This window comes from Colletotrichum phormii, assembly GCF_030913505.1.
Source record: "Colletotrichum phormii strain CBS 102054 chromosome Unknown BDP81scaffold_6, whole genome shotgun sequence".
Lineage (NCBI taxonomy): Eukaryota > Fungi > Ascomycota > Sordariomycetes > Glomerellales > Glomerellaceae > Colletotrichum > Colletotrichum phormii.
This window is the reverse complement of record NW_026851448.1, coordinates 619,764-644,217: the sequence shown is the minus strand read 5'-3', so window position 1 is coordinate 644,217 and position 24,454 is coordinate 619,764. Positions and strand designations below refer to the sequence as shown.

Sequence of the window (24,454 nt, the reverse complement as noted above, 5' to 3'; positions counted from 1 at the left end):
CAGGCCAAGATGCCTTGAAAGGGGTGGTTTAGAAAAGAAAAGTCAAGAGTCAGACTGAAGTCCGAGAGGGCTTGGTCTTTATACCTGAGGCCAGAAGAGAGACAGAGAGAAAGACAGATGTGTTGCGGTCATTTCGCCCAGAGGTCGGGCGGCAGGCGGGTAGCTCTGCCCAGGCTCGAGGTTGATGCTCACGTCTACGGCGCTGATCCCCGGTTGGAGACAGGCGGGCATCAATAGAGCAGCGCAAACGCAGTTCCGGGAGCTATCAGCCGATGTTGACGGCTCCCAACCTGGGTAGGAGGCGAAGGTTGCGGACGTTGAGAGAACAAGGGCATACTGGCAGGGGTGGGGTATACGAAGATACGGAACGGAACCTTGTGGTATGTACACGTTCCTTGATGGCGCTCTAGGTGAAGCATCTTTTTGGGAACTTTAGCTTGGAGAGTTGGAGAAGTGGTAACCCCAGGTGCGGGACTGTCATCCATTCCACAACAAAAGGCTCCAATGGGCTGGCAACGTGGGGGGGATAGGAGAAGAGAAGGAGATGTCGGGTGTCGGGTGTCATGGCATCCTGGCAACGTGGACTTTGGTGTGGGTTGCCTCTAGTGGCATATAGCGAAGTTTCCTTTTAGACGGTCCGGATGCTGCCTATGACAGGGTAACGGGACGAAAACTAAGACGGCGGCTGCAGATGAGCTGAGGAATTGCGGGTTTTCCTTGCATGTTCTTTTGGCGGCGAGAGGTTGATCTGTGGGTGGTGCTGGTGATTGTGCGTGGGGAGAAGAGGTGGTCTGATTTTCTGAACGCAACTCGACTGCGGCCATGGCACCAGGCGACATGTAGCCGACGTCACCTCATGCCCCACGTCGATATCGGTTGTGATCCTGTCCGCGTCATGGTACTTGATTTGCCTTGTCAATCCGTTTTCAGGAGATGGAGGAAGATGTTTTTAGATCCAATGGCTTTTTGGGTCAGGAACGCTTGCTGCACCTTGGTGGTTGAGGTCTCAGTAAGTGGAGGAAGTACGGAGGAAAACAGTAGGAGAAGTGAAGTCGGGGCAGCAGCGGGCCGAGCAGAATCGCCGCTTCGGGACATGGTACGGTACCTTCAAGGTACGTATTCGGCACCGTCGGCAGCTGCCGTTCGCCGGCCCGGCCTATCCATGGTGAGCCAAGGTGAAGACGGTGACTGGAAAGGTGAGGGAGGTGCTGATGGGAGAGAAACACCATTGCTGTCAAGCGCTGCACACGTCTCTCCATTACAACTCGCAACGTAACGCCTGCACATTATCGGTAGCTCTGCCCAGTCCGAGCTGCCGGGCCAATCTGTGTTACACCAACACATTTCCGACCCAATTCAACCCATCCATGCCCGCGTCCGAAAGCCTCAATCAACTTTGGCTAGGTGGTCTCACTACCCGATCTTCGGGAATGAGATAGTCAACTCCTAGGACAACGGCTAGTCGCCAGATACGATTCCTTCCTTGGCGTGGCGTCAACCGAAATGGCACAGCCAGAATGTCTCCCTACCAGCACGGAACAGTGGCATCCTTCTATCGAGAAAACAGCAGAATCCGTCCTGTCTCGCCTCCAGAGAAGGCTAACAGAGCCTCCATCCCTGACTGGGCATGCCCTACGGCAGCACCGTTTCGGACCGTTTTTTCGTATCGAGGCCCTATCGCAACCAACGCCGGTGTCCCTGTGCAACCGGCAGAGAACGAACGGCCTTCTCACCAGCTTCGCTCATCTGGTCGACCAGGCCACCGATGGTCCGATGGACAATAGAACCGACGGTGTTGGTGATAGTAATGCTGTCCCAGAGGAGCAAGACGAATATCGAAACAAGAACGTTGTCCGTTAGCCGGCAAGGGGTATCATTGACAGGGCTGTCAAGCCTGGCAGTGAATCCGGGCGCCTTCTTTCCTTGGCCAATCTAGCTAGGCATGCAGCAAATATCCCGCCATTGCAGAGAAGTGCTTTGGTTACTTGGCCTTCGTCTGCAGGCCGTTGGGCAGGCCGTGCCGAATTGCATCGGACTACCTTAGTCGTGCAAGCCTGGCATAAGGCACGAATTCGACGGCGGACAACGACTGACGGTGCGGATCCCGGCCGGCTCCTCGCCCAGATCTAGAAGCAGCTGATTCATGGCAAGTCTGGATTGTGGCATATGCACGAAGATCATGGCACCGCTCCACAACCACGACTTTCCTTACGTGCCATAAGCCTGGCAACCCCGGCACCCCGGGGGGCCTGACACACCCCGCCAAGTGTCAATCCTGCAGACATCACCCCACCACCTTTCACGGCGGGAGCTAGGACCCCAGCCCCGAGAAGACGAGAACAAAGTGGAGGGGAGCTGGAGCTTGAGCTGGAGCTCGGTGCTCAGTGCTCAGTGCTCAGTGCTCAGTGCCACTTCCGCAGAAACAACGCGTCGGTCTGAACCGCCATTTATATCGTGTTTCTGGTAAATTCTAGCCCAGATTGTTTTTCTCTTCAGCATCAGCCTCTCTCCTGCCCTTCTCAGGTATCCTGCCTTTAGAGGCTATGCCGTCGGCCGGATGTCGACTTGCCTTCCGTGTCTTATGAGAGTCTCGGGGTAACAGCAGCGGCAACCGGCAAGTCACCTAACTGATGAGACCTCGCCGATGGAGGGGTAACCTCTTGGCGAAACCCTGCCAGATGAGGGGGAAGTCCAAAAAATGTGCGTTGGAAGGAATGTTCACGGATTACCGTTGCGTTCCAACTCATCCGCTGTTCCGCATGGAGACGAGACCTGTGCCAACCAACAACGCCGGCTACCCGCCTGAGACGACGATGCGGAAACGCATCGAGATACGCAAATCAATATGATAGAGTACATGACCCCGACGATGATGAATAGGCCGGTCTTCCAGCGGGTTCAAGATTCCTCGCTGTACGAGGTTTTCACCTGTTGTGTGGCAGCCCTCGGCATATTCGAAGGTCGATTGGACCAGAGACGGGATCAAAACGTGAAATTGCACCCATACTTTTGAGGCTCTACAAGTTGAGCAATCTGGGGATCTGGCAGGCATTCAAAGACAAGACATCTGCGACAATGTTATCACCATCAGAAGCTAACCTTCTTTGTTCGGGCGGTGGATTCCCACCTGTCATCTGAATCACCCCGACTTGCACTGAGTAAGGTATGAATTGTCTCATTGACTCGACGTTTGCGCAACCTTGCGAGTCTCCGTGTCTTATTCTTCACCGCAATCTCGGACTGGAAACAGGTTCCGGTTTCCTTGGATCTCGATGGGCAGGGCCCTCGCGAGAGAGAAATTGTTCTGGGGTTTCACATTCTCATGTCCTGATCTGATAATTAATGGGTACGAGGATTCTGACAGCTGCGCTCCGCGCTGTGCCGCATGTACTTCGTATGCGGGTCACCAAGACGGGTCCCCCGAGTCAACCGGGGGGGCTATCCTGCGGCACCGGCGGGGTCGCGGGGGATCAGCCGCCGACACGCGGGAACTAACCATTTACCAGCAGCACTCAGGGGTGGTTGGCACTTGCAAAGAGCTGGGTCCAGCTGCCTAGAAGTGTACGTCGATCTGGCTTTTCTCTGGGCGCAGAACCACTGCTATCAGTGCCAAGTCGTAAGTCAGGAGGTCAACATCTAGATGTGCTGACTTGCTTTCTGAACACTGACACTCATGATTCATGGGAGGCACTGACCGCTGTTAAAGCAAACTACTATATCGATGGTGATCTTCTCGGCCACGATCAGCCCTTGAAGCTGGGATTCATAAAGCGTGGCTTTGACACTCGTCACTTACGTCCCATCTCAATGACATTTGACAGACGATGACATCCAATCCCGGACCCCTTTCTGGTCTGATATCGAACTGACAGCTCAAAGACAATGCCCCCATGAGAGACTGCGACCCTGAAAAGTTCTTCGTTCCATAGTGCGAGGCCACCCAATCTTGAACTTTCGTTCACTTCCAATGGGTGACGAATGACGAGTCCCCCGCACCTGCGAATTGAACTCTCAGTCTCGACTAATGACTCTCTATCCCATTTACCCGGAAGGGTTGCAAGACTGTGTAAACTCATTAAATTGTTTTAGCTCACGAACCGTCCGAGCGGAACGCCCGTGACCACCTTCACAGTAAAGAACAGCCCCAGAGAAAGAGAGAGTCGTCACACTTGGGCATCACGGTGGCCTGACGTCACGCCGTACCCCCGCGTGCTATGGTCTCCAATAGTTTGGTTCACTAAAAGAAGAAAAAGGGCATGAGAGGGGAAGGTTCTGTAGATATCTATATATACTTTACTCCGTCCGCTGTCAAAATTCTGAAGCACGAACAACTGATGGTAAAAAAGGTTCTTTCTACTCCTTTGGGTTGACTGATTATCAGACACCACCTCGTGAGTTATTCTCCACCCTGTGGCATCATCGTTCCCCTTCATCTTATCCGCTAGAAGCAAATGAGTGAACGTGTCGATTGATTATACACAGAAAATAATATTACAGTAACCTAGTAATGGCATCCTACCCGAGTCATAAGCCTCAAACCCCAAAGCCTCCTGCGCCTATCCCCATCAAGGACGGCGACGACGACCAGGGCGATGTGACGAGAGACTACTAAGAGCCAAGAGGGTAACGCAAAGGCAACATCAAGAGACTGGCTGTGACGAAAGTTGAATGGGATGGACCGACACATGACGTCCCTGTGAATGGAGGAAACCTGAAGGCTGTAATTGAAGAACAAATGAGCTGAGACGGGATGGGAAAGGGGTGAGGCGGGCTATTGTGTGTATCCACCGAGACTGAGAGTTTGTACGATATCATGCAATTTGGTCTACTTAAATGATTCTTCCACTTGCCAAGTACTTACCCGTCACACACCAACTAGACCGGCAGTCCGCTTCACCTAGCCCGGTGAGACTCCCCCATCTCGTCTCGTATTCCCTCGCTGCTTCTCCCCTGCATGTCTACTCTCCCGTCCCAGCTACCCGGGTCTCATAGCCGGCGCCGCTATTCCGGGGCTCCAGACCTCATCAGACCACGCCTCTTCCCCTCTCCCCATGGGGTACGCGCACCTTTGTCTGTGCATCTTGACGTGATGATTGCATCTAGCGGGCATGACTAGCCTCTTTTCCTCCTTGCCACACCCCGCCCTTTCTTCCTTCCCCCTTGTATCCTTCTTCGTGTCCTGCTTGCTCCATGCGTTGGGGCTCACCTGGATCTCGCATGACATTGACATTGACTCAGCTCGTCCTGCCGACAAGGGCATTGCATGTATGTGTATCTGATCTCACAGATGTCTTGCAGGAAGGGGAAGACTCATGTATCTTGATCTCGCATAGAGCTTGGAGGTAAGTGACGGATCTTGCAGAGTGTCTCATCGTACTCTAGTTCCTTGGAACTCGCAGCAAGCGGAACCGCCATTGATTTTGAAGAACATCAGGTGATAGTTACTCAAACATACGTAAGCCTAGACGCACATCTGTATTCTTAACATGACCTCAAAGAAAAGAATGGCCTAGAAGGGGGCAGCCTCATCTAAGTTCATAGGTCAACATGAATCAGCCTGACGGTTTCTCCAGTTCCATGTAACAATATAAGATAAAAGGAATCTGCCGACTTCAGAACCCACGGCATTTCAACGCAGGCAAAGCAGGGTCCGATCTTCCTCTTCATCAGCGGAATCTATTCCATAGCCCACAAAACACTTCGAACTCCCGTCGGAGACACGAAGCCGCCACAATAATATGATCCTCACAGCCCCGAGAACCATCAGAACCAAGCTCCCCCAAACCACTAGCCGTAGTCGTAATCAATCCACCCCAGCCACCACACTCCTCTATGTTCCCGTCTCGCAAGCAACTTCCTTAGGGCCTGTCTCGCGTCAGAAATGACCATCTCAGCTGCACGGAGCCAAAAAAAAAACCGACGATAATGGCAAAATAATGCCCCCTCACGGGATTGAACCGTGGACCTTCGCATGTCGAGCTTACGAGTGCGACGCTCTACCACTGAGCCAAAGGGGCTGGGCGGAGACGATATCGTCGTCCTGGTTGGGTCGGCGAGCGAGACATCTCCACACCGATGCCGGCGTGCTGTGTGGAGATATGACCGACGGCTGTTGAAGAGAGACAAACAGAGGACAACGAGAAAAGAAGCAGGCAAGAATGTGACCAGGGAGAAGTGCGACGTCTAACTTGTTTCTATCAGTACGCAAGAGGATATTGGCGGTTGTTTCCCAGTCAGAAATGATCATGCCTCTATCGGAGCCATGCCCGCTCGTGCCCTTATAGCTTGACACCCAGCGAGCTATCTACGAGAGCCCAAATGCGTATTCTACACAATCCATCTGACAAAGTCCAAGGCCGATCTCCCAATAACTTGATGTGAATCTCCGTGTCGCCATTGTATCGTTAATTCATAGCTCAGTCAAGCTGGAACCGAAGTTTGGATGGGCGTCTTGAGAGTTGACGCGATGCCCTTGGAAAGTTTGGCGGGCTTCTCCTCACTAGAAATGATTAGTGATAAGCTGATGGTGGCTTGGATCAGAGCCTGACTTACTTGCACTTCGTCTCCTCGATTCGCGGCCCCTTTCCTCCTTTGGTTGTTCACCTGCTGTGTCTGCTTCTTTGTTGTAATTTCCGAATAGGTCGAGAATGACATTTTTCGGCAGGGCATTCTACTCCTTCAGTGACAAAATGCCTGGTCCCTTTGGCCACTTGTCCTCCACGTCGATGAGTTGGATATCGCCATCGGCATCCTGATCCCCTTCATTGACAGCAGAGTCAGGCTTTTCCTGATGGCGTTTGGGGACTTTGACCAAGTCGCCTTCTTTGCCCTCTTCCACGTAACAAAGGTAGTACGGATCACCGTTGCTGTTCAGTGTCTTCATGACCTCTTTCGTGTCGGCGTTTTCTGTGACGACCCTGTCATTGTATTTGCGCCAAACTCCGGCTTCAAAATCGTGAATCCAGACCCAGTAGTGGCCGGCTCTAAGCTGACCACTGTGGCAAATCACTGCATGCAAACGATACGCATGCTTCTTGTGTTGCGAAAATAGCTGATCAAGCCCCGCTTTATGGGACTTCAGCTCATCCTCGCGCATGTTGCTGATCTGCTGGCGTCCTTCCACTGTGAAGCCTGTAGGCTCAGGCGGATCCACCTTTTCAAATGCCGGCTCCGACTGTGGGGTGTAGGTAGGGAATGTCGGCTCTTCTCCCGCAAAGCTGAGAGATGACTTGGGCATGTCGTTGAGAAGTGACGACGTCTCCTCGGCATCAGGCTTGTCAACGTGTACAAAGTCAGTGATGAAACTGTCGATGAGTTGAGTATCCTCGGCCGCAGTCTTGGGCATGTTGTTCAACTGGTCTAAGCGCTGTTGAAGAGCCCAGCCTTTCTGCCGCAACTTGAAGAACTGGGGATCGTCCGGGGTATCCATGTACCGGTCAAGATACAACGTCTCGAATACCTCGACGGGGTTCATGTTCTTGTGGCCATCACCCTTCGTTCTCTGGATAAGGACATGCAAGATCGGAGGAAGCTTCTTGATCGACGTGTATCGCATGATATCTGCTTCCCCGGCAGCGACTCGTTGGAGATCGAAGTTACGGCTGAGGCCATCATGTATGTTTGTTGGTCCTCCTTCAGCAGGATATGCCGTGATGGCACGCTCCAGAGTTGAGTCTGATTTGTATTTGTCCTGATTGGGGAATTTCGTATGATTTGTCAGTTCAACGTAGAACGTGTCCATGATCGGCTCCCACTGGACTTCGTCGGCGGCATCTACCCTTGTAGGCTTGATGGCAGCCTGCAGGCGGTTTATGATGCTGCCCATGACCTCTTCAACGTCTTGTTGGTCTGTACCTGAGTCTCTGGTCTGCGTTTCCAAGGCTTTGAGCACTCGCTGTTCAACGTTGAGAACGACTGTCTCGACTCCTGTCATTTTGACATCGTTATCGCTGGCGGATCGGGCCGAAGATTCCTCAACTGGCTTGGAAACGATTCTGATGTCGGTTTTATCTTCGGGCACGTAATCCTTCTTCTCGTGGTCAACGTCAGAAAAGCTGACCAGGGTCTGCGAGCTTACGCTGCTAGCAGACTCAGAGACCGGGTCGATGGTGACGTTAACCATGTCGACGTCCTCGACGTGTTCCGCCGTATGTGTAGGAGGCCCTGGAGCGGGTCTTGCAGGGAGTGGCGGAGGGGCGGGAAACTGAGTACCCATGACCTCCAGACTCTTCGGTTCCTCCGCAGTCTTATTCGGTTGCTTGGCAGGATCTTCGGTCAAGTTCGAGGTTGGCAGCAGGACGGCATTGGCAAGACGTTGGGAAGGTCTGATAGCACTAGCCTGAGAGCCACTAAGATTATCCAAGAGTTTGCTCAATTCATCGACGACTAAGATTATTAGCAGTGGTTCTCCGTGCCTATCATAGCAGAGAAGAACTTACAGGCGCGGGCAACAACCGCCTCGGCACGGTCAATCTTGAGCTTGTTGCCGCCGACAAGCCGGCGTTGGATATTCGAATCGTCCAGACCTAGCTCATAGTCTGGGTAATGGGCAAGCAGGTTTTTGATAGGAATGACGGTGTTGAGATACTGAAGGATGCTGTTCAGGTAACAAGTGTTGCCGATGTTCTCGAGACCGACAGGTAAGTTGTCTGCATTGGGGGGTCTGGCGTCCATCTCCACAGCTTGCGCGGACTGATCTGGGGCTTGAGCCAACAGAGATAAAGTCTTCGCTGCGTCGCGGATTTCGTCACTATTCCTATCCTCAGCGATGGCTTCCATCGCCTTGATCGCGACTTCCTCCGTAGCTTTGCTTTTTGGATCCTTGTTCAGCTGGATGAGTTATTAGCGGGAGTAAATGGTCGTGATTCCAGGTGTACTACTTACCTTGACACTGGACATCATCACTATAGTGCTGTCAGGCCATTGGGGATCTACCTCGAGAATGCGATAGGCTGAGGCGACGTCCATCGGGCCGTTTGCGTGAGTAAGAATGCGATCGCTGTTTCTATGGCGCCCAATGATCTGTAGCATTTCTCGGGCAGAATCAGCTTGAGAGGGGGAGTGTTCGATCTTGGTGTTGAAGGCAGAAACGACATTATCGTCGCTGGCAGTGTACTTTAGGCTGAAAAATTGGTACGCCTGTGTTTGCAACTCGTCGCCTGCGCCAAAGCTGTCTGGAGCGGGCATACCGTCCATGATGGTGAGCTCTTGGATCGCTCTGGTTTGGAAATCGTCGTCGTTTGTGAGGAGAGCAATGTCCTTGAGGGCTTCAACAAACGTAGGACGGCGTTTCTCGCAAAGGGCCGACTGCCGAGTATAAGCAAAAAAGATGAGTGCCTTGTCGAAATCTGGAAGCACTCCAAGAGTCCGGTGCGCTTCCGTTGCTGTTTGTGCAACCTTGTTTTGAGGGTAGTCAAGACACTGCAGCTCTTTAAAGAGCCTGTTGCCGACATAGGGCCTGTTTTCGCCAGTCTTTCCGCCTCTTATTATGACACTTTCCGTCTCGGCCTGCATATCCTCAACGAATGCCCGCAATGCGCTAAGTTCCGTTGGCGTGCCGGGAGTGCCAGGTTCGAGAGTAGGCGGAATGAAATAAGGCTCAAGAACCCCATCCTTATCAAGATTCTCCTCCGTGAACATGATGGCTCTGAAAATGACATAGCATTCTTCACCAAATACGACTTGAAAGCGCTTGTTACGCTGAGATATGTTGCGTGGATTGGGCCTGTCCAGCAAATCTCTGAGATATGTGTTCAGGGTGACTGGAGCGCTTGTGCACCAATCGTCTCTTGCGTCCGCGAATCGATCCGGCGACTGCTTCCTGGCTGCCGCCAAGTTATCCAGAATACGCTGCTCGTTGAGAAGGAGGTGCAGCCACTCGCGCTTGAGCCGGGGTCGTGAAATCTCGACCGTGACTTGCAGTGTGCAGCGAGGAGCGGAGCAGGCGAAGTGCTCAACGGCCAGTATAGTCTCACGAATGAGAGGATGGTAGTTTGATGTCGACTTGGTTGGTCGAACAGGCTGCTTGATGTTCACGAGATGATGAAGGTAGAAATCCGTGTCTTTTGGGGGGAAATGGAGAGCGTTAGGGCGACACAGACATACAAGTTGATCTGCGTCCCAACAGGTCCTGATCAAGAAGTGGAAGTCGCAGATCGCACAAACGCAAGACAACACGCCAGGGTTGCGAGTGTCTGCCGTACTCTGGTTACCCACGAGGACGAGTCGATGCGGTACTCCTGCTTTGCTGCAACGCGCCTGTTGGTCCCATTCGATTCTTGCGAAGGATCCGGAATCAAGGTCAGAGTTGAGCAAGTCTTGGATCCACCTCGGGGCAAGGCGTCCTAGAGAAATGTGAGCATCTGATATCAACAGTCGACAGTAGAAATGTGGATTGATCATGATGACGTGAATCTCAAAAGCACAACCCGTGCTTATTTGGAATGTCCAACGTACCAGTCTTTCCAACCATGTTTTCTTTGACCGGCGCAGGGCTGCCTTCCCAGTGCTGGGCAGTTGGTGAATCGCTCGGTGACATGATGGAGTATTGGTCTGAAATGGCCATGCTTTAATGCCTCTTTCGATGTGGTAGGCGGAGTGGTGAACTAGAAGCTCACGGCAACAACTCGACTGGATGATGCAGTGTAGATAGACGGCTCGATCGAAGCCTCAAATACGACTCCCGAATCGTCATAAGCTTCCCGCAAAAGGCCGCTAATCACGGGTAGGTCGCAGTATGCGGATATGTATGGTTTCGATGTAAGTGCTCGGCCAAACTGATAGTTCAACGTGGGCAATAGTGCTTCGGGTGGATCGACGGTCGGTCGTGATTATTCCTCGTTTATATTCTGGTCTGTAAAAGTCAAAGACTCTCGCAACCGTCGGCGGGAGTATCTATGCTCGTATTCGGAGACATGCAACTTGGTGTATGTTCGGCGGAGGATTGGTCGATCGGAATGGCAGAGTAGGTTTCGTTAGCCGCGGGGTCCTGAACAAATATTAGTCGAGAATAGCGAGACCGGGTTGTATTATATAAGAGAGGACGAACAGCGAAGCGACTTCTTTTGTCGCGGCTGGTTGGTTTGGCTTTGTGGTCTGGAGTGTTTGTCGTGCCGGCCTCAAACGGAGGCCACACCCAATTCGTGCGGTGCAGTAGGCATGCGGGGTGGGGGGGGGGAGCGGCAGAAACAGCGACGACGGCAAGAATGCAAGCAGAGCTTGGGGTATCTAAATGCAGAGGTAAACAAGTAAGAAGACTGAAGACCCCAAGAAAAGATGACAACCTGAAAACTGTCCGAAAAGGAGGATGGTAAACAATTACGCCAGCTTCAATGCGTCAAGGATAGGGACGGACGGGCAAGAGCTACCTCATGCGACCTGAAGGTGGGCGGGCAGTGTGGTGTGTGGCGGGGATCGAGACGTAGACAGGCTGACGCAGCTGGTAGCCTTGCACTAAGCTGTCGCAGTTGAAGGAGCTTAGGTCACCTGGAAGGTACTTTGCCAACGACAGGAAGCTTCCCCAGTGAGGTACCTCAGGTAATATATTGCCGCCAACCTCGTCACCGCCTGCCGAGTTCTTTCAGGTCGACCCCCGGCTCGGCATGGGGCGATTAAGGTAGGTACGGCGCCTGTGGCTAGAGCCTAGAATCACATGGAATGCAGGGATATGGCTTCCATCAATGGTCGTCGGGATCAAGATCAGGTGACTTGGCGAGCACTAGGTGAGCTGAGTCATCAGGCAAATTGCAGCGCCTAATCCTTTCCCCCAGCAAGCGACCCAACCAAGATACCTGCTTCCTTCTCAAGGACCTTCAGAAGAACCGAGAAAACTACGCCAAACCAAATGTGAGTTTATCCTCTCAAATCAAGACACTTCAGGTTGCTCCATCATGTAAGATATCGACCAATTCCACCATCTTAACTCAATAAACAAATAAACAAATTACTTGCAAGACAGACACACCTCACCGAGCCGTTACGCAGTTGACCTTTGCACGTAGTCTGATTGGCTTCACACCGACAAAACACGTGACTGACCCGGAGGTGGAGCACCTGTCGTGGAGCTTCAACCTGACCTCAAACTTCCGCAACATCCCTCACCAACTTCTTTTCCAATTGAGTGTCTGGCCCGCGACTCCGAACCACCCCGCAACCATGGCCGGCGACCACGATACGTACCACTCCAAGGACGCCATCAAGGCGGCCATCTCCTCCTCCGCCGCCCTTGGTGGTGCCGGCTTCTTCATTGCCGCTGTCCACAATGCCCTCCAGAAGCAGAATGTTGGCGCCATGTCCGTCTTCACCCGTAGCGGTGGCATCATCGCCGTGATGGGTACGTCGTCCAATTGCCTTTTGCAAAGCTCAATTGGAAGGGTTTCATTACTAACGAATGTGCGCAGCGATTGGTGGCGGCGCATACGGCTTCACCAAGTCGGCAATGGCCAACCTGAGAGAAAAGGACGACCCGTGGAACACCGCGACTGCCGGCTTCCTCGCCGGTTCAATTCTTGGAATGACAAGTATGGATACAATCCCCGATTTTGGAAAGATACAAGCAAGACAGGTTACTTACAAGTCGCGCCTCAAACAGCCAGAAGAATGCCTGTCGTGCTCGGCCTGGGTGCTGCCTTCGGCGCATGGCAAGGAGTGTTCGAGGTTACCGGCGGACGCCTCAGAGGATGGAACACGGCCGAAGTTGACGAGGTTGATTTCGAGGGCAAGCTCGCACAGCGCGCTGCCAAGAGACGCCCGATCGAGGAGACGATTGCAGAGCTTGGCGAGGGCCGTGGTATGTTCAGATTTCGGAGTACGGGGCTTGATATCCCACGGAGGGCTGACGCATTACAGGAATCCGGCCGCCGGGCTACGAGGAGCGGAGACGCGAGCGGCTTAAGGAGAAGTACGGTGTTGAGATCAACCCCGTCAAGGCGACCGTCGAGTAAAACAAACCCCAAACGAAACATCAAAACCATCACCACCACCTGCCCACCACCCAGCCCAGCGAGGCATGCTCTTTATTTCCCGTTGCTTGTACATACACACAGCCTGCGAATCACGTGGGCACGAGAAGAGGAGTCTCATCGGCTAGAGGAAATGGAGAATTGTACTATTTTTTTCTCATGCTCCCCGAGCTTCCGCGTGATGTGTGCCTGTCTCCAATGACGCACCGCCAACTGCGTCACAACAACGGTACGTTCTTGCATAATGCTGGCTTTTGCCAACTCAATGATGATACAATAGCTTCAGAGGCTGTTTATGAATTATTTTATGATTCGACCCATCACCGTTCTATCATTTGTCTGATTTTGAGTTTCTTCTTTCGGAATGCTTGCATCTAGATGTCTCCGACATTTACTAACAGGGAGTCGGCTTCTAGCAGCAGCAAACAATGCCAGGTCTTTCGGCATCTCCGCAACAACCTCATCTACCATTAGTAAGTTGTTTTGTCAATTGTTTCCCCCTTCCTATGATGATACAATAGCTTCAGAGGCTGTTTATGAAATCACTTCATGATTCGACCCATCACCGTTCTATCATTTGTCTGACTTGGCTTTTCAACACTCATGTTCGTGCATTTCATTATCTGTAGCCAAAACTAACATACAAAACAAGGCCTTACGTCAGCACGCCATGCCGAACCTCCAACCCATATCATCGGCAGATTTCAAAGGTGAGTCTTCTCAAGTTCCTCATCTTTGCCCCCTCTCTCCTGATGATACAATAGCTTCAGAGGCTGTTTATGATCTACATGATTCAACACATCACCGTTCTATCTTTTTGTCTGATTCACGATTCAAGTCCACGATTCTTTGCATTTGACCGCTTTCCACGGATTCTGACATCGTTTTCGCCAGCACACCCCTAAACATGGACCAAGATCAACTTGATGTTGTCGGAGTAAGTCTTTCTATTGGTTTCACTTCACATTTCCTGTATGATGATACACTAGCTTCAGAGGCTGTTTATGATCTTCATGATTAGACCCATCAACGTTCTATCATTTGTCTGATTACACTTTATTTTTCCTCATCAATATTGCATTCTTGTCGATTTGTCAACTCGTACTGACAGCGATGCCTAGGCTCTCAATTGCTAGAAACTTGCACAAAGCCTCTAGAGATGGACTAGAAAAGCAAGGAACAGAAACCACGGATGGACGCTTGATGTGCCATCAGGTACCCCTGAAGACTCTTCACTTTTCAGATCAAGGCACCAGAGCGCAATGCCCCATATCGTATGAATAGACTCTCATTGCAGCACATGCCACGACAGAACGACAGCCACGATGGTTCTCATCGCGGAGTTTGGTAAGTTTTGGAATCTCTCTCGTTACTCGCTTCCCTCACATGATGAATCACTAGCTTCAGAGGCTGTTTATGAATTATTTCATGATTCGACCCATCACCGTTCTATCATTTTCTGATCTTCTTCACGCCCCAAATTCTTGGCCTTACGCATTCATCGGGCCTCGGCATTAACTGATCATTAAACAGATAGCTCTCAAGACCCGGACCTTGAACCCCATGGGTGTGAGAAACTCTCACAGACGATGAGCCTTTGGTGCAAACTTTTGGTAAGTATCCCTCATATCACCCGCATCACCCAACCAACCCCTCCCTCATTATATGATGAGACTCAGCTTCAGAGGCTGTTTATGATTACAATCAACATGATTCGAAACATCACCGCTCTATCAGTTTCTGACACCCCTTGCAACCCTTCACCTCCTCTTATTTGCGGACGCAGTACGCACTCTTAGTACAGATGGCTGACCTTCGCTGCCAGATCTTTTCAGCAGTGTTTCCTGCATCTCCATCATGATGAACGTCCTTTGCCATTGATGCTTATTCGTAGCAGTTCCACGACGATGTGCAACTCTGCGTCCATGGTACGTTTCCAGCTCGCTCCTCCCTTTCCGTCATCCCCAACCGGTTACTATGATGATATTCAGCTTCAGAGGCTGTTTATGAATGTTTTTTATGATTCAAACTTTTATCGTTCTATCATTTGTCTGATTCGTTTCCTCTACCACACGGCTACATATACCGCTCGTTGAATATGCTACACAAGGTTCTAATACTCTCAACTCTCTAGATGCACTCCGCTCCATATTGGCACTGTAACAGTATCACATTGAGGAACCTGTTGTTTTTCTACATGTCTTCCAATGTAGTTCTATCGTCCTCAATAAAACCCATCTTGAGCAGCTAGCATTTGGACCGTAATATTGTACACCAGTGACCTAGACCCCAACTCCCTGCGCAAACTTATCAAACCAAAGCAGCCATCATAGGAACCATCTTCACAAAGTCTTGACAGACTGGAAAAAGGGGTTCGCAAGCAGCTTCTCATCCGCCATGACGAGCCCCTTGAGCTTGGACACCATTTCCTCCTTACTCATCTGCCCAGCGGCGACCTCCTCCTTCCACTTAAGCAGCACCTCCTTAAGCAGCGCGCTACCCTCCTCGATATCCGTCTTGCTGTACTTGAGCCCAAGGTCCTCGTGCTTGGACGTGAAGTCCTCCAGCTCATCAGCCTTGCGCTTCGCCATCCGCACGACCTTGTCGGGAAACCGGACCAGCTCTGCCACGTGAATGCCGAAGCTCTGGTCGCACACGCCGTCGTCGACCTTGTACAGCAACGTCACCTCGCGCTTGCTGTTCTCGCCGCCACCGCTGCCGCCAATGTGCGCGGTGACGTGCAGGTTGTGCACCGGCGGGTGGTCGTCCGCCAGGGCCGTTAGCTCGTGAAAATGCGTCGCGAACATGGCGAAGCAGCCAATCTCCTTGACAATGTGTTCCGAAATAGCCCACGCGAGACCGAAGCCGTCGTACGTTGATGTGCCGCGACCGAGCTCGTCAATGATGATGAGCGACTCGGCCGTTGCCGATTTGAGAATGTTGGCCGTCTCGAGCATCTCCGCCATGAAGGTGGACACGCCCTTGAGTTGGGAGTCGCTGGCACCAACACGCGCCAGGATGGAGTCGAAGATAGTCAGCTCGGCCTCGCTGCAGGGGACGAAGCAGCCAATCTGGGCCATGAGGGCGATGACGCCGATCTGGCGGATGTATGTTGACTTTCCGCCCATGTTGGGGCCAGTGATGATGAGGAATGAAGACTTGTCGCGCGTCAAGGAGACATCGTTCGTGATGAATTGGACATCGTCTTGCATTTCCAGACATGGGTGACGAGCCTCCTTCAGTATTGTCTGGCCTTCGCCCCGCTTGTGAATCTTGGGTCGGACATATTCCGAAGGTGCATGGACGGAGCAATGTGCGAGGGAAACGATGACGTCCAAGTGTGCCAGGACACCAGCGAGTCTCTCCAAGACTGGGCAGTACGACGCGGCTACGCCGACGACCTCGTTGACTAAACTGCTCTGGGTTCTGTTGTAATTCTGCGAGAGCTGGTCAAACTCGCGACGGAGACTTTGTAGGGTCTTCGTTGTGAAGTAGACACCATTCTTCTGGGTTGAGCATTCCTGGTAGCCCGACTTGTTGCGAATCGCACCGGCTTCTTGTCTTGTAAGCCTCATGCAGTATCCGTGGACCTTGTGGTTCTCGAGGAAGATCTTCTTGCCGACTTCCTGCTTCAAGTCGCGAGCGGCATCCGAGAACTGCTGGTCGATGTCCCTCTTGAGCTTGTCCAGCTTCTTCCTGATGATCCGCAAGTTGTCGTCAAACTCTGGCTTGATGATATACTCATGATTGTCGAGCGCATCCAAGTCGACCGTGGTTTCCACCATCTCCGAGAGCTTTGCAAGACTATTGGAAAGCTCACGGAGAGGGGTTGTATACGCTTCGTCCAAAGGATCTCTGTAGGCTTCGTCCATGACACCCTCCAGGGTTCCCAAGAAGCCGGGCACACGGATGATGACCTGATACGCACGAACAACGTCCTCGAGGTTTGCCTTGCCCCTCTGGAATCGCTTGGCGAGGCGGTACAGATCCGGGACTGAGCGAAGGTGCTCCTCTTGCATAGTCTGCCGGAGCTCAGTGTCGTTGACGAATGCCTCGACAAGCTGCTGGCGCTTCTCGATCTCCTCCTTGTTCATGAGGGGTTGCTTGAGCCACTGCGACAGCAATCTGCTACCGACAGGTGTCTTGCAGTGGTTCAGCAGACCGTATAAACTCATAGACTTGGCACCATCGCGGGCACCAGGCATCAAGTTGAGAGCCTTGAGTGCCGCTGCATCTAGCTTCATGAACTGTGAGAGATCATGCTGGTACAGCTGGTACTGTCCAAAGTTGGACGAATCATGGAGAACGCCGAGGTACTTGATAAGCGCCGCGGCTGAGCCCATGGCCAACTTGAGGTCAGTTTGTGGGAGGAGAGTGGTGGCGCGTTCGTCCTTCAAAAGACGTGCCAGGTCCTGCTCGATATCCTTTGTGCCGAACTCGCCAGCAGACCGCTCTGAGACAGCTACGCCGCAGTTGACGATGATCTGCTTGAGCTTCGCCAGATCGGGATCCTTGTTCTTATCGGCCTTGTCTGTCTGGACAAGACACTCTCTGACACCGAGCTGGATAAGAAGGGCCTCGAAGTTGGAGAAGAGGTCGTTGTCAAGGAACTCGCTGACACCTAGCTCTCGCACACTGGCATCGGCGAAACAGACACCCACACTCCGGGCCTCCGAGGCCTTTGTCGAGATCTTGACGGCAAGCATCATTGGGGCTGACTCGATCTGGCCACCCAGATCCTCCTCCACATCCTGCAGGTTGCCAGGCGAAGCCTGCTTGACAACCTTCCAGTTCATGCGGCCGCCGGTGCTCTCCCATATCTCAATTCTCTTGCCCAGCTTGAACAGTGCTTCTCGGAGGAATTGTCGAAATACCGTGACGGTCATTGTCACTGAGGCGAGCCCCGTCTTCTCATCTCGGCCGAGTGTCCTTACGACGGACGTAGTCTTGTATACCTAGGAAAGGTCAGTCCGCAATTCCTTGTAGTGCAGAGGTAACGTGGAGGTCAAGACGTACTGTGCGGGCAATGAAGTTGGCATCTTCGCTATGTGATGTGTACCAGTCGCCTCGGTCGAATATGCGGACTGTGTCCTCATGGACAGCCGGGAGTGACTTGAAGAAGCGAATGAAGCCGTGTTCATCGTCGACCTATCGCAATGACGTATTAGCAATGCGTTTGGGGTCGCCATTGATTGGGGAACAAACCTTCAATTCTGGCCGGGAAGACATTATGAGGAGGGTATCGGAAGGAATCCAATAGTGAGCGAAAGGACGGAAAGCAAAGTCGAGTTGAACAGCCCGGGTGGTGTAATCAGTGCGTGATACCCAGCGTGTGGTGCTTCTCAAGAGCGAGGAAAGTTAAAGTGGTTTCCCAGTGTGGCGCGTCTGGAAATCTATCTGGCAGAAAGACGCGACGCGATGGCGCTAGTACAGATTTGGCGCCACAAGTTCAGACCGCTCTCAAATCTGCCGGTACTAACAGTGCATTCGCACTACCACAGCTTGCCATCACGAAGATGCTGAGACCATGAATGCCATCCAGCGGGCTTCCCTACGTCTAAGAACCTCAAACTCATTAGTCCAGAGTATACAGTTTCCAGAAATTCGCTCAGTTTCACGCCAAACCGCCATTCAAGGCAAACAGCTATACCTCGAAGTTGGTACTTTATGCATCAAGACTTTGGCACCGTCGACAGCAAGCATCCAGTCTTTTCCGGCACTTGATCTCACATCGTACCAGAAATACTACAGTCCCATAGAATTCTCTCCTCATACTTCGGCCTAACCAGCCCCACGTTAATGCTGCTCAGATCACTGCAGCTCAGAACGCGAGTTCTCTGTCGCGCCGGCGTCGCTGCAAGGGAGAGAAGCTGCTGCACAGCTCCAACGACTGCCCCGCATTACGCCCCAAATAGCTTAGCGTCTTTCTCCAACCTTCCCGCGCGCCAGCAGCTGGGCAACGACCATCGCAGGTGGTCATCGCCAAAATTTCGCAAAAGTCCCCCACTTCGCTACCTAAACTCTGCATCGACGTCCAGCTCGACCACCGCACCAATGGACACATCCGCAGCAGAACCCGTCAATCAGCCAGCCAAGGACCTCGAGATGTCCGGAACCGCTCCAGAAACCGCCGCCGTCGCATCCTCGGCCGCCAATGGCGATGTCGCAGCAGCAGCAGCAGCAGCAGCACCGTCCACCACCACGGCCAGCGTGGTAGGAGGAGCGCAAGCCGCCGAGGAAAAAGAAGGCGAGGAAGCCGACGTGGAATCCGCCGGTCCAGCTGCAGAGGGAGAGGGCGCCTCCGAAGAACCCAAAATCTCAAAGAACCAGCTCCGCAAAATGAAGCGCAAAGCCGCCTGGGAAGACGGCCGCGAGGACCGCAAACGCAAACGCAAAGACAAGCGCCACGACAGACAAGTCGCCCGCCGCGAAGAGCTCGCCGCCGCCGTAGCCGAGGCCGAAGCAAAAGGCATCGACCCGTCCACCGTCACCATCCCGCCGCGGCGCAAGATCCCGCGCGTGCCCCCGACCCAGGTGCCCATCACCCTGATCCTCGACTGCGCGTTTGAAAAGTACATGCTCGAAAAGGAGCAGGTCTCGCTCGCGAGCCAGATTACCCGGTCTTACTCGGACAACCGCCAGTCGCGGTACCGCGCGCATTTGTACGTCAGCTCGTACGGCGGGCAGCTCAAGGAGCGGTTCGAGGGGACGTTGGGCAGCCAGCACGTGCATTGGAAGGGCGTGAAGCTCGTCGAGGGCGACTTTGTCGCGGCGGCCAAGGACGCGGACGAGCTCATGCGGGGCCCCCGCGGCGGCAAGATCATCGACGTGCTGAACCCCACAGAGGAAGACGGCACACCGGCGAAGAAACCCGCCGTGTTTAGAGACATCATTCACGACTCGCCGAACCCTGACCCCGAACCCGAACCCGCGGACGAGCTGAAGAACATTGTCTACCTCTCCTCCGATTCGGTAAACACTCTCGACCGCCTCGAGCCCAACACGAGCTACGTTATTGGCGGCCTCGTCGACAGGAACAGGGAAAAGGGCCTGTGCCACCGCCGCGCGCGCGAAATGGGCATCCGGACGGCCAAGTTGCCCATTGGGGAGTACATGAACCTGTCGAGCCGGAGGGTCCTTGCGACGAATCACGTTGTGGAGATTATGCTCAACTGGCTCGAGACGGGTAGCTGGGCCGAGGCGTTCCTCAAGATCATCCCCAAGCGCAAGGAGGCGAAGCTGAAGGAGGAGGGCGCGGGTAGTGCTAGCGGGACGCCGGGTGCTCAAGGTGAGGGTGAGGGCGATGATGTTGAGGATAGCAGGTTTGATGAAGAGAATGACGAGGATGTGTATGAGAAGCAGACCATCACGGAGACCGTGGCGGCGCCTGAGTCAACAGAGGCAGTTCAGGAGAACGTGAAGGACGAAGTGAATACATCATAGCCAGGCATGGCAGGCGATCAGAGAAAAAGTGATAGAATACCCCCTTTGCTGTTTGGCATCAAAAAGACAAAAAAAGACCACAAACACCAACCCAATTAACCAGAGGCCCCCCATCATACAAAAGTCGTGTCGATTTGCTTTCAAAATTCCATGCTATCCTCCTCCCTTTCCCTCTTGACCTTGACGTCCCTCTCATCCTTCATCAAGCCAATGACAAACGACCGGAACTGTTCCACGTACGGCTTCAAGCTCGTCTTCTCCCAATCCTGCACCCTCTGCTGCTGCGACCCGCCCTCGACGTCCTCGTCGCCACCCTTCCACGCGTCAATCTCCGCCAGCAGGCTCTGCACCGTCGGCACGGCCAGCGGGTCAAAGTCCTCGAGCTTCTTCGTGTCGATCGGCACGCACACCCTGCCGGTGCCGGGGTGGACGACAAAGGGCGACTTGAGCAAATGGTTCAGCTTCTTGCTGACCTCGATATCGAGGCGCGGGTACGTGTACTCGAGCACAATGTCCTGCTTGGCCTCGAGCAGCGCCTTCGCGTCGAGCTTCTTGCTCGCGCCGCTCTTGGCCACGGTGTCGATGTCGGCCCACTTGGCGATGGATGACCGACCCGGCGCCGCGTCCCACTTCTTGCGGAGGGATTCGTTGAGGTCCCTGTCCGGGAGGAGTTGGAGCAGACGCTCCGCGCGCTCGTTGGAGGCCCAGGGGTCTTGCGCCTCGAGGACGTCTTCTTGGAAGTGGGATTTGAGAGTTTCCAAACTCCGTCTGCGGCCATGTTAGTTAGTCACTGGTCGTACCCAACATTCAGACATCACCTACGAAACGTGAGGGTGCAGTGGCCGCCACAGATTGACCTTCTTCCCGCTCTGCGCGCCGCCCTTGAGAACCTCCAAGTACCCCGCGATAGATCTACGCATCTGATCGCCCATCGTCCGCGCCTTCTTGTCGCACACCCACGCGTGGGCACCTCTTCGTCCAGAGTACACCCACATAATGTGCTTGAACCCAAAGTCGTCCCGCAGCGCAGCGTCGACGACCTTGATCGCCATCGTTATGAACTGCCAGCACTTGTTGCAGATGTTCGCCTTGTCGCAGCACGTTCTGATGTCGTCGTAATCTGTCAAATCGATATCGAAGCACAGCTCCTTGGCGAGGGGCTTGAATGCGCTGGCGTTGCGGAGGGTCTTGCGGTCGCGCGGGTTCGTGGTGTAGACGGGTCCGATTTCGAAACGGGAGGGCATGAGACGGAGGACGTCTTTTCGGAGGCTGGGGTGCGAGGTTAGTTTGGCGTGAACTCCCCGGCAGGAGGAGTGGAAAGATGGTCTTTAACTTACAGATCATGGCTCGCAAAGGACTGATATCGCAGGTATGCGTCGTTCTGCAGCGTGAAAGCGAATTCCCTATGGCCAAAGTCGTTCGTCGGTGATGGGCTGTGGTTCAGCCATTGGAAGAGGTATCTCCAGGGAAATAAGCGCTGGTAAAAACTGCGCATCACCTCGGGATCCGATGCCTTGAGGTCTGCGACATCTCTGCGCCTGGTATTAGCAATTGCCCCTCCATTCCATGTCGGGCAACCCACGTTGGAGAAGGGGGTGTAAGGACCCCGTCGGGACTCGATGAGGGGGCGTCTTGTGGTTTTGAACTGGGGAACTCGTCGTCCGAGTCGGCATCCGCAAACAAGTCGTCCAGCTTGACCTCAATCTTCTCTTCAGTGGCCGTCGCAGGCGCCTCAGCCTCCTCCATCGCTACATCGCCGTCCGTTGCCTGGGTGACATTTTCGGGGACGGTGGAATCGGCCATTGTGTCGTCGGCCATCGCGGTTGTGTTGGGAGGTTTGCTTGCTTCTGGCGAAACGGAATGAGGCATCGCTATACCGGTGAGGGTGGTTGGAAGTGACAACCTCGTGGATTGCTCTGACAGTATCGGTCACTATGTCTTGGTGGGCAATTTGCTGGGGCAACTTTGCGGGCGGGCGTTGATTAACAGAGGCGCGTCGGGAGACGCGTTTTCTCGCGTAAAGAGCTGGGATGGACTGCTAAGTGGCTTAGTCATTAGCGGACTGAACCCAACTTCATCTCCTTCCCTCTGTTGTGCAATGGCCAGTCTACTACTCTCTCTTGTCTGGACGATGCCGATATGTTTTTGATATTTTCAATTCGCTTCAGCTGCTGGCTGCTTTCTTCAATGAATACTAATCATTTCGGTGTTCTGGATTTTTTAATCCTCATTGCATCATTGAGACGCAGTCCACTAGACCCGGTCTTGAAGCACGGGCAAGGAGAACATGCATCATTCTCGCCCGCGCAAAGTCGTCCACTATTGATCTCATCTCACTGATATACGTAACCCCTGCCAACATCCAATCCAATCTCAACCGCCAGATTATAGGTAGGGCACCAGAAAAAGGTGAATGGTGAGATTCAAATAGGCAAAATAAATAAATAGAAAAAAGGAAGGAGGGGAGGGGGAATACTGACCTTATAATTCACGCCCCTGTCCGGATTCGAACAGCGCGCCCCTCGTCCCAGCACGGGAGTCATTGAAGTATTTGTTTTATATCGACTCTGCGTCAGAGCCGATACCACTCGGCCAAATGCCCAATGCCGAAGCATTGAACACTTGGGAGTGGGTGCTGGTGACAGGAACAGCGTTGTGGAGGTATATATGAGGTCAACTGGGAAGGACCGTATGGTCACTCAAGTATACTTGCCTGAAGGCGCCTGCCTGCCTTTGCATTATCAGCACCTTCCTTCCGAGGGCGTCAGAAAACAAAGGCGTCAACAAGGTCAAATCTTCCTTCTTGATCCCGATTCTTCAAGTTCCCCTGCTTGCGTATCAATGACAACGCTTTCATGGTTCGGGCTTTAGCCCATTTCGCTAAACCTGATCCCCTTTCCCTTCCAAGTGAGCCTCTCAGCTCTCACCAAGCCGATTTGATGTCGGATTCCCACAGCCCCGTCAATATTGACCGTCTTGATGCATATTACGACCTTAGAGTCGATTTACAAGACTTCAGCAAGCAAGCAATCGCATTTCACGACCAACTGCTTCCCTATCTTACAAGAACAAGATCGAGTGAGGAACCAATGCCCTTGACGATTTATACGAGGAGCCTATCAGGTAATCTCTCCTGCTGCACAACATATTTCCGAAGTCCCTCACTCGTCCGCGGACCTCATCGGCAGCATCACCATAGTAAATCGCTACAAAGCCGCGAAAAGGCTTGAATGGTGGCCCCAATACCAAGTATCATGGTTGGGCCTCCCTCTCTTGGGGAGCCGTTGACGCTGTTTGCAGGAGTACGTCACGAGGGGGAGCAGACCTAGTACTGGTGTCCTCTACGAGTACATTGCATTGACACAAGGTATTTACTTAGTCTATATGGTTCCCGTGGTGTATCATTGCATGGACGAAAGGTGCACCGTGACCTGGGCCTACAGATGACCGAGTTTCGTTGAGCCTAGTCGTGGATGCTGCTGAGAGCAATGCAGACGCCGGGGAAATGGGTGATTACTTTCTTACCAGAGGGTGTCTCTCAGGGGAAACGTGCAACTTTTGATTGCTCTTCGATGAAAGATCTGTAAAATCTGCAGTGCAATGATTTGTGTTGATGGATACCACGGAAGCATCATTTAGAAGAGCAGCAGCCGTTGCGTAATTCCCAAGACGGGTTCCCACCGCTGCCATCCTCTTGTGAAGAGACACAGAAATTGTGAGATGGGGGCCTTAGCAATGGTAAGTATGTCGGTAGGACTGACATATCTGTGCTCTGAGCCATTGGTACCAAGGTAATATCAAGCGCAAGATCGTTTGCTCTCGACCTACGGCCTCGAACGAACGCCCAAAAGAAGTGTATTCATACGAGATCAGGGAAATGACAAAGTAGATACGCCAGTGGAGCCCAGCTTTTTCAAGCTGGTATTCCATGTTGGAGACAGGCATCCATCGGATACCATAAAACAAGGGGAAGGGGGCCAGAAGTGATCATGGTCAACTCCGGCATTCAAGTGACTCCTGCAAGGTCTACTCCACCGAGCTCTCCTCGTCCC

The 24,454-nt window shown here is 53.0% G+C and overlaps 7 protein-coding genes and 1 non-coding gene across 8 annotated transcripts; 3 read left to right on the top strand and 5 right to left on the bottom strand.

Annotated features, from left to right (window-relative positions):
* The first annotated feature begins 331 nt into the window (after positions 1-331).
* BDP81DRAFT_191465 (uncharacterized protein) lies at positions 332-1,389 on the top strand. The gene has a single exon (XM_060582410.1). The coding sequence runs from the start codon at positions 722-724 to the stop codon at positions 1,274-1,276; it is 555 nt and encodes a 184-aa protein (XP_060447390.1). The 5' UTR covers positions 332-721; the 3' UTR covers positions 1,277-1,389.
* Positions 1,390-2,440: 1,051 nt separating this feature from the next.
* Positions 2,441-3,362, bottom strand: BDP81DRAFT_422661 (uncharacterized protein). The gene has a single exon (XM_060590013.1). The coding sequence runs from the start codon at positions 3,050-3,052 to the stop codon at positions 2,795-2,797; it is 258 nt and encodes an 85-aa protein (XP_060447389.1). The 5' UTR covers positions 3,053-3,362; the 3' UTR covers positions 2,441-2,794.
* A 2,575-nt stretch (positions 3,363-5,937) lies between these two features.
* On the bottom strand, positions 5,938-6,017 carry BDP81DRAFT_t117. The gene has a single exon. It is a non-coding gene; the product is annotated as a tRNA-Thr (tRNA).
* Positions 6,018-6,670: 653 nt separating this feature from the next.
* BDP81DRAFT_447726 (ubiquitin carboxyl-terminal hydrolase) lies at positions 6,671-10,564 on the bottom strand (the record flags this gene model as incomplete). The annotated part of the gene is made up of 4 exons (XM_060592216.1): positions 6,671-8,385; positions 8,439-8,829; positions 8,884-10,343; positions 10,456-10,564. The coding sequence occupies 4 exons, from the start codon at positions 10,562-10,564 to the stop codon at positions 6,671-6,673; spliced, it is 3,675 nt and encodes a 1,224-aa protein (XP_060447388.1).
* A 1,125-nt stretch (positions 10,565-11,689) lies between these two features.
* BDP81DRAFT_422658 (Tim17/Tim22/Tim23 family protein) lies at positions 11,690-13,119 on the top strand. Its single transcript, XM_060590012.1, has 4 exons — positions 11,690-12,331; positions 12,399-12,518; positions 12,590-12,787; positions 12,847-13,119. Exons 1-4 carry the CDS (start codon positions 12,154-12,156, stop codon positions 12,939-12,941), a joined length of 591 nt encoding a protein of 196 aa, XP_060447387.1. The 5' UTR covers positions 11,690-12,153; the 3' UTR covers positions 12,942-13,119.
* Positions 13,120-14,924: 1,805 nt separating this feature from the next.
* On the bottom strand, positions 14,925-18,303 carry BDP81DRAFT_370382 (muts domain V). Its single transcript, XM_060586608.1, has 3 exons — positions 18,165-18,303; positions 17,976-18,107; positions 14,925-17,914 (listed from the first exon to the last, which is right to left on the bottom strand). The coding sequence occupies exons 1-3, from the start codon at positions 18,186-18,188 to the stop codon at positions 15,302-15,304; spliced, it is 2,769 nt and encodes a 922-aa protein (XP_060447386.1). The 5' UTR covers positions 18,189-18,303; the 3' UTR covers positions 14,925-15,301.
* A 1,232-nt stretch (positions 18,304-19,535) lies between these two features.
* On the top strand, positions 19,536-20,333 carry BDP81DRAFT_270570 (guanine-N(1)--methyltransferase; the record flags this gene model as incomplete). The annotated part of the gene is made up of 1 exon (XM_060582928.1): positions 19,536-20,333. A coding segment is annotated over one exon (798 nt), but the record flags the coding sequence as incomplete, so codon positions are not given.
* A 209-nt stretch (positions 20,334-20,542) lies between these two features.
* Positions 20,543-22,205, bottom strand: BDP81DRAFT_314543 (eukaryotic and archaeal DNA primase small subunit; the record flags this gene model as incomplete). The annotated part of the gene is made up of 4 exons (XM_060584005.1): positions 20,543-21,170; positions 21,225-21,671; positions 21,740-21,934; positions 21,985-22,205. The coding sequence occupies 4 exons, from the start codon at positions 22,203-22,205 to the stop codon at positions 20,543-20,545; spliced, it is 1,491 nt and encodes a 496-aa protein (XP_060447384.1).
* Positions 22,206-24,454: the final 2,249 nt, after the last annotated feature.

Bases quoted from the DNA above. Each gene is read 5' to 3' on its own strand.
- BDP81DRAFT_191465 (XM_060582410.1), top strand. From the start codon at position 722: ATGTTCTTTTGGCGGCGAGAGGTTGATCTGTGGGTGGTGCTGGTGATT.
- BDP81DRAFT_422661 (XM_060590013.1), bottom strand. From the start codon at position 3,052: ATGCCTGCCAGATCCCCAGATTGCTCAACTTGTAGAGCCTCAAAAGTA.
- BDP81DRAFT_422658 (XM_060590012.1), top strand. From the start codon at position 12,154: ATGGCCGGCGACCACGATACGTACCACTCCAAGGACGCCATCAAGGCG. The intron at 12,519-12,589 runs GTATGGATACAA...CGCCTCAAACAG, and splicing joins TTCAATTCTTGGAATGACAA to CCAGAAGAATGCCTGTCGTG. The intron at 12,788-12,846 runs GTATGTTCAGAT...GACGCATTACAG, and splicing joins AGAGCTTGGCGAGGGCCGTG to GAATCCGGCCGCCGGGCTAC.
- BDP81DRAFT_370382 (XM_060586608.1), bottom strand. From the start codon at position 18,188: ATGTCTTCCCGGCCAGAATTGAAG. The intron at 18,108-18,164 runs GTTTGTTCCCCA...TCATTGCGATAG, and splicing joins CTTCCCGGCCAGAATTGAAG to GTCGACGATGAACACGGCTT. The intron at 17,915-17,975 runs GTACGTCTTGAC...GACCTTTCCTAG, and splicing joins CCAACTTCATTGCCCGCACA to GTATACAAGACTACGTCCGT.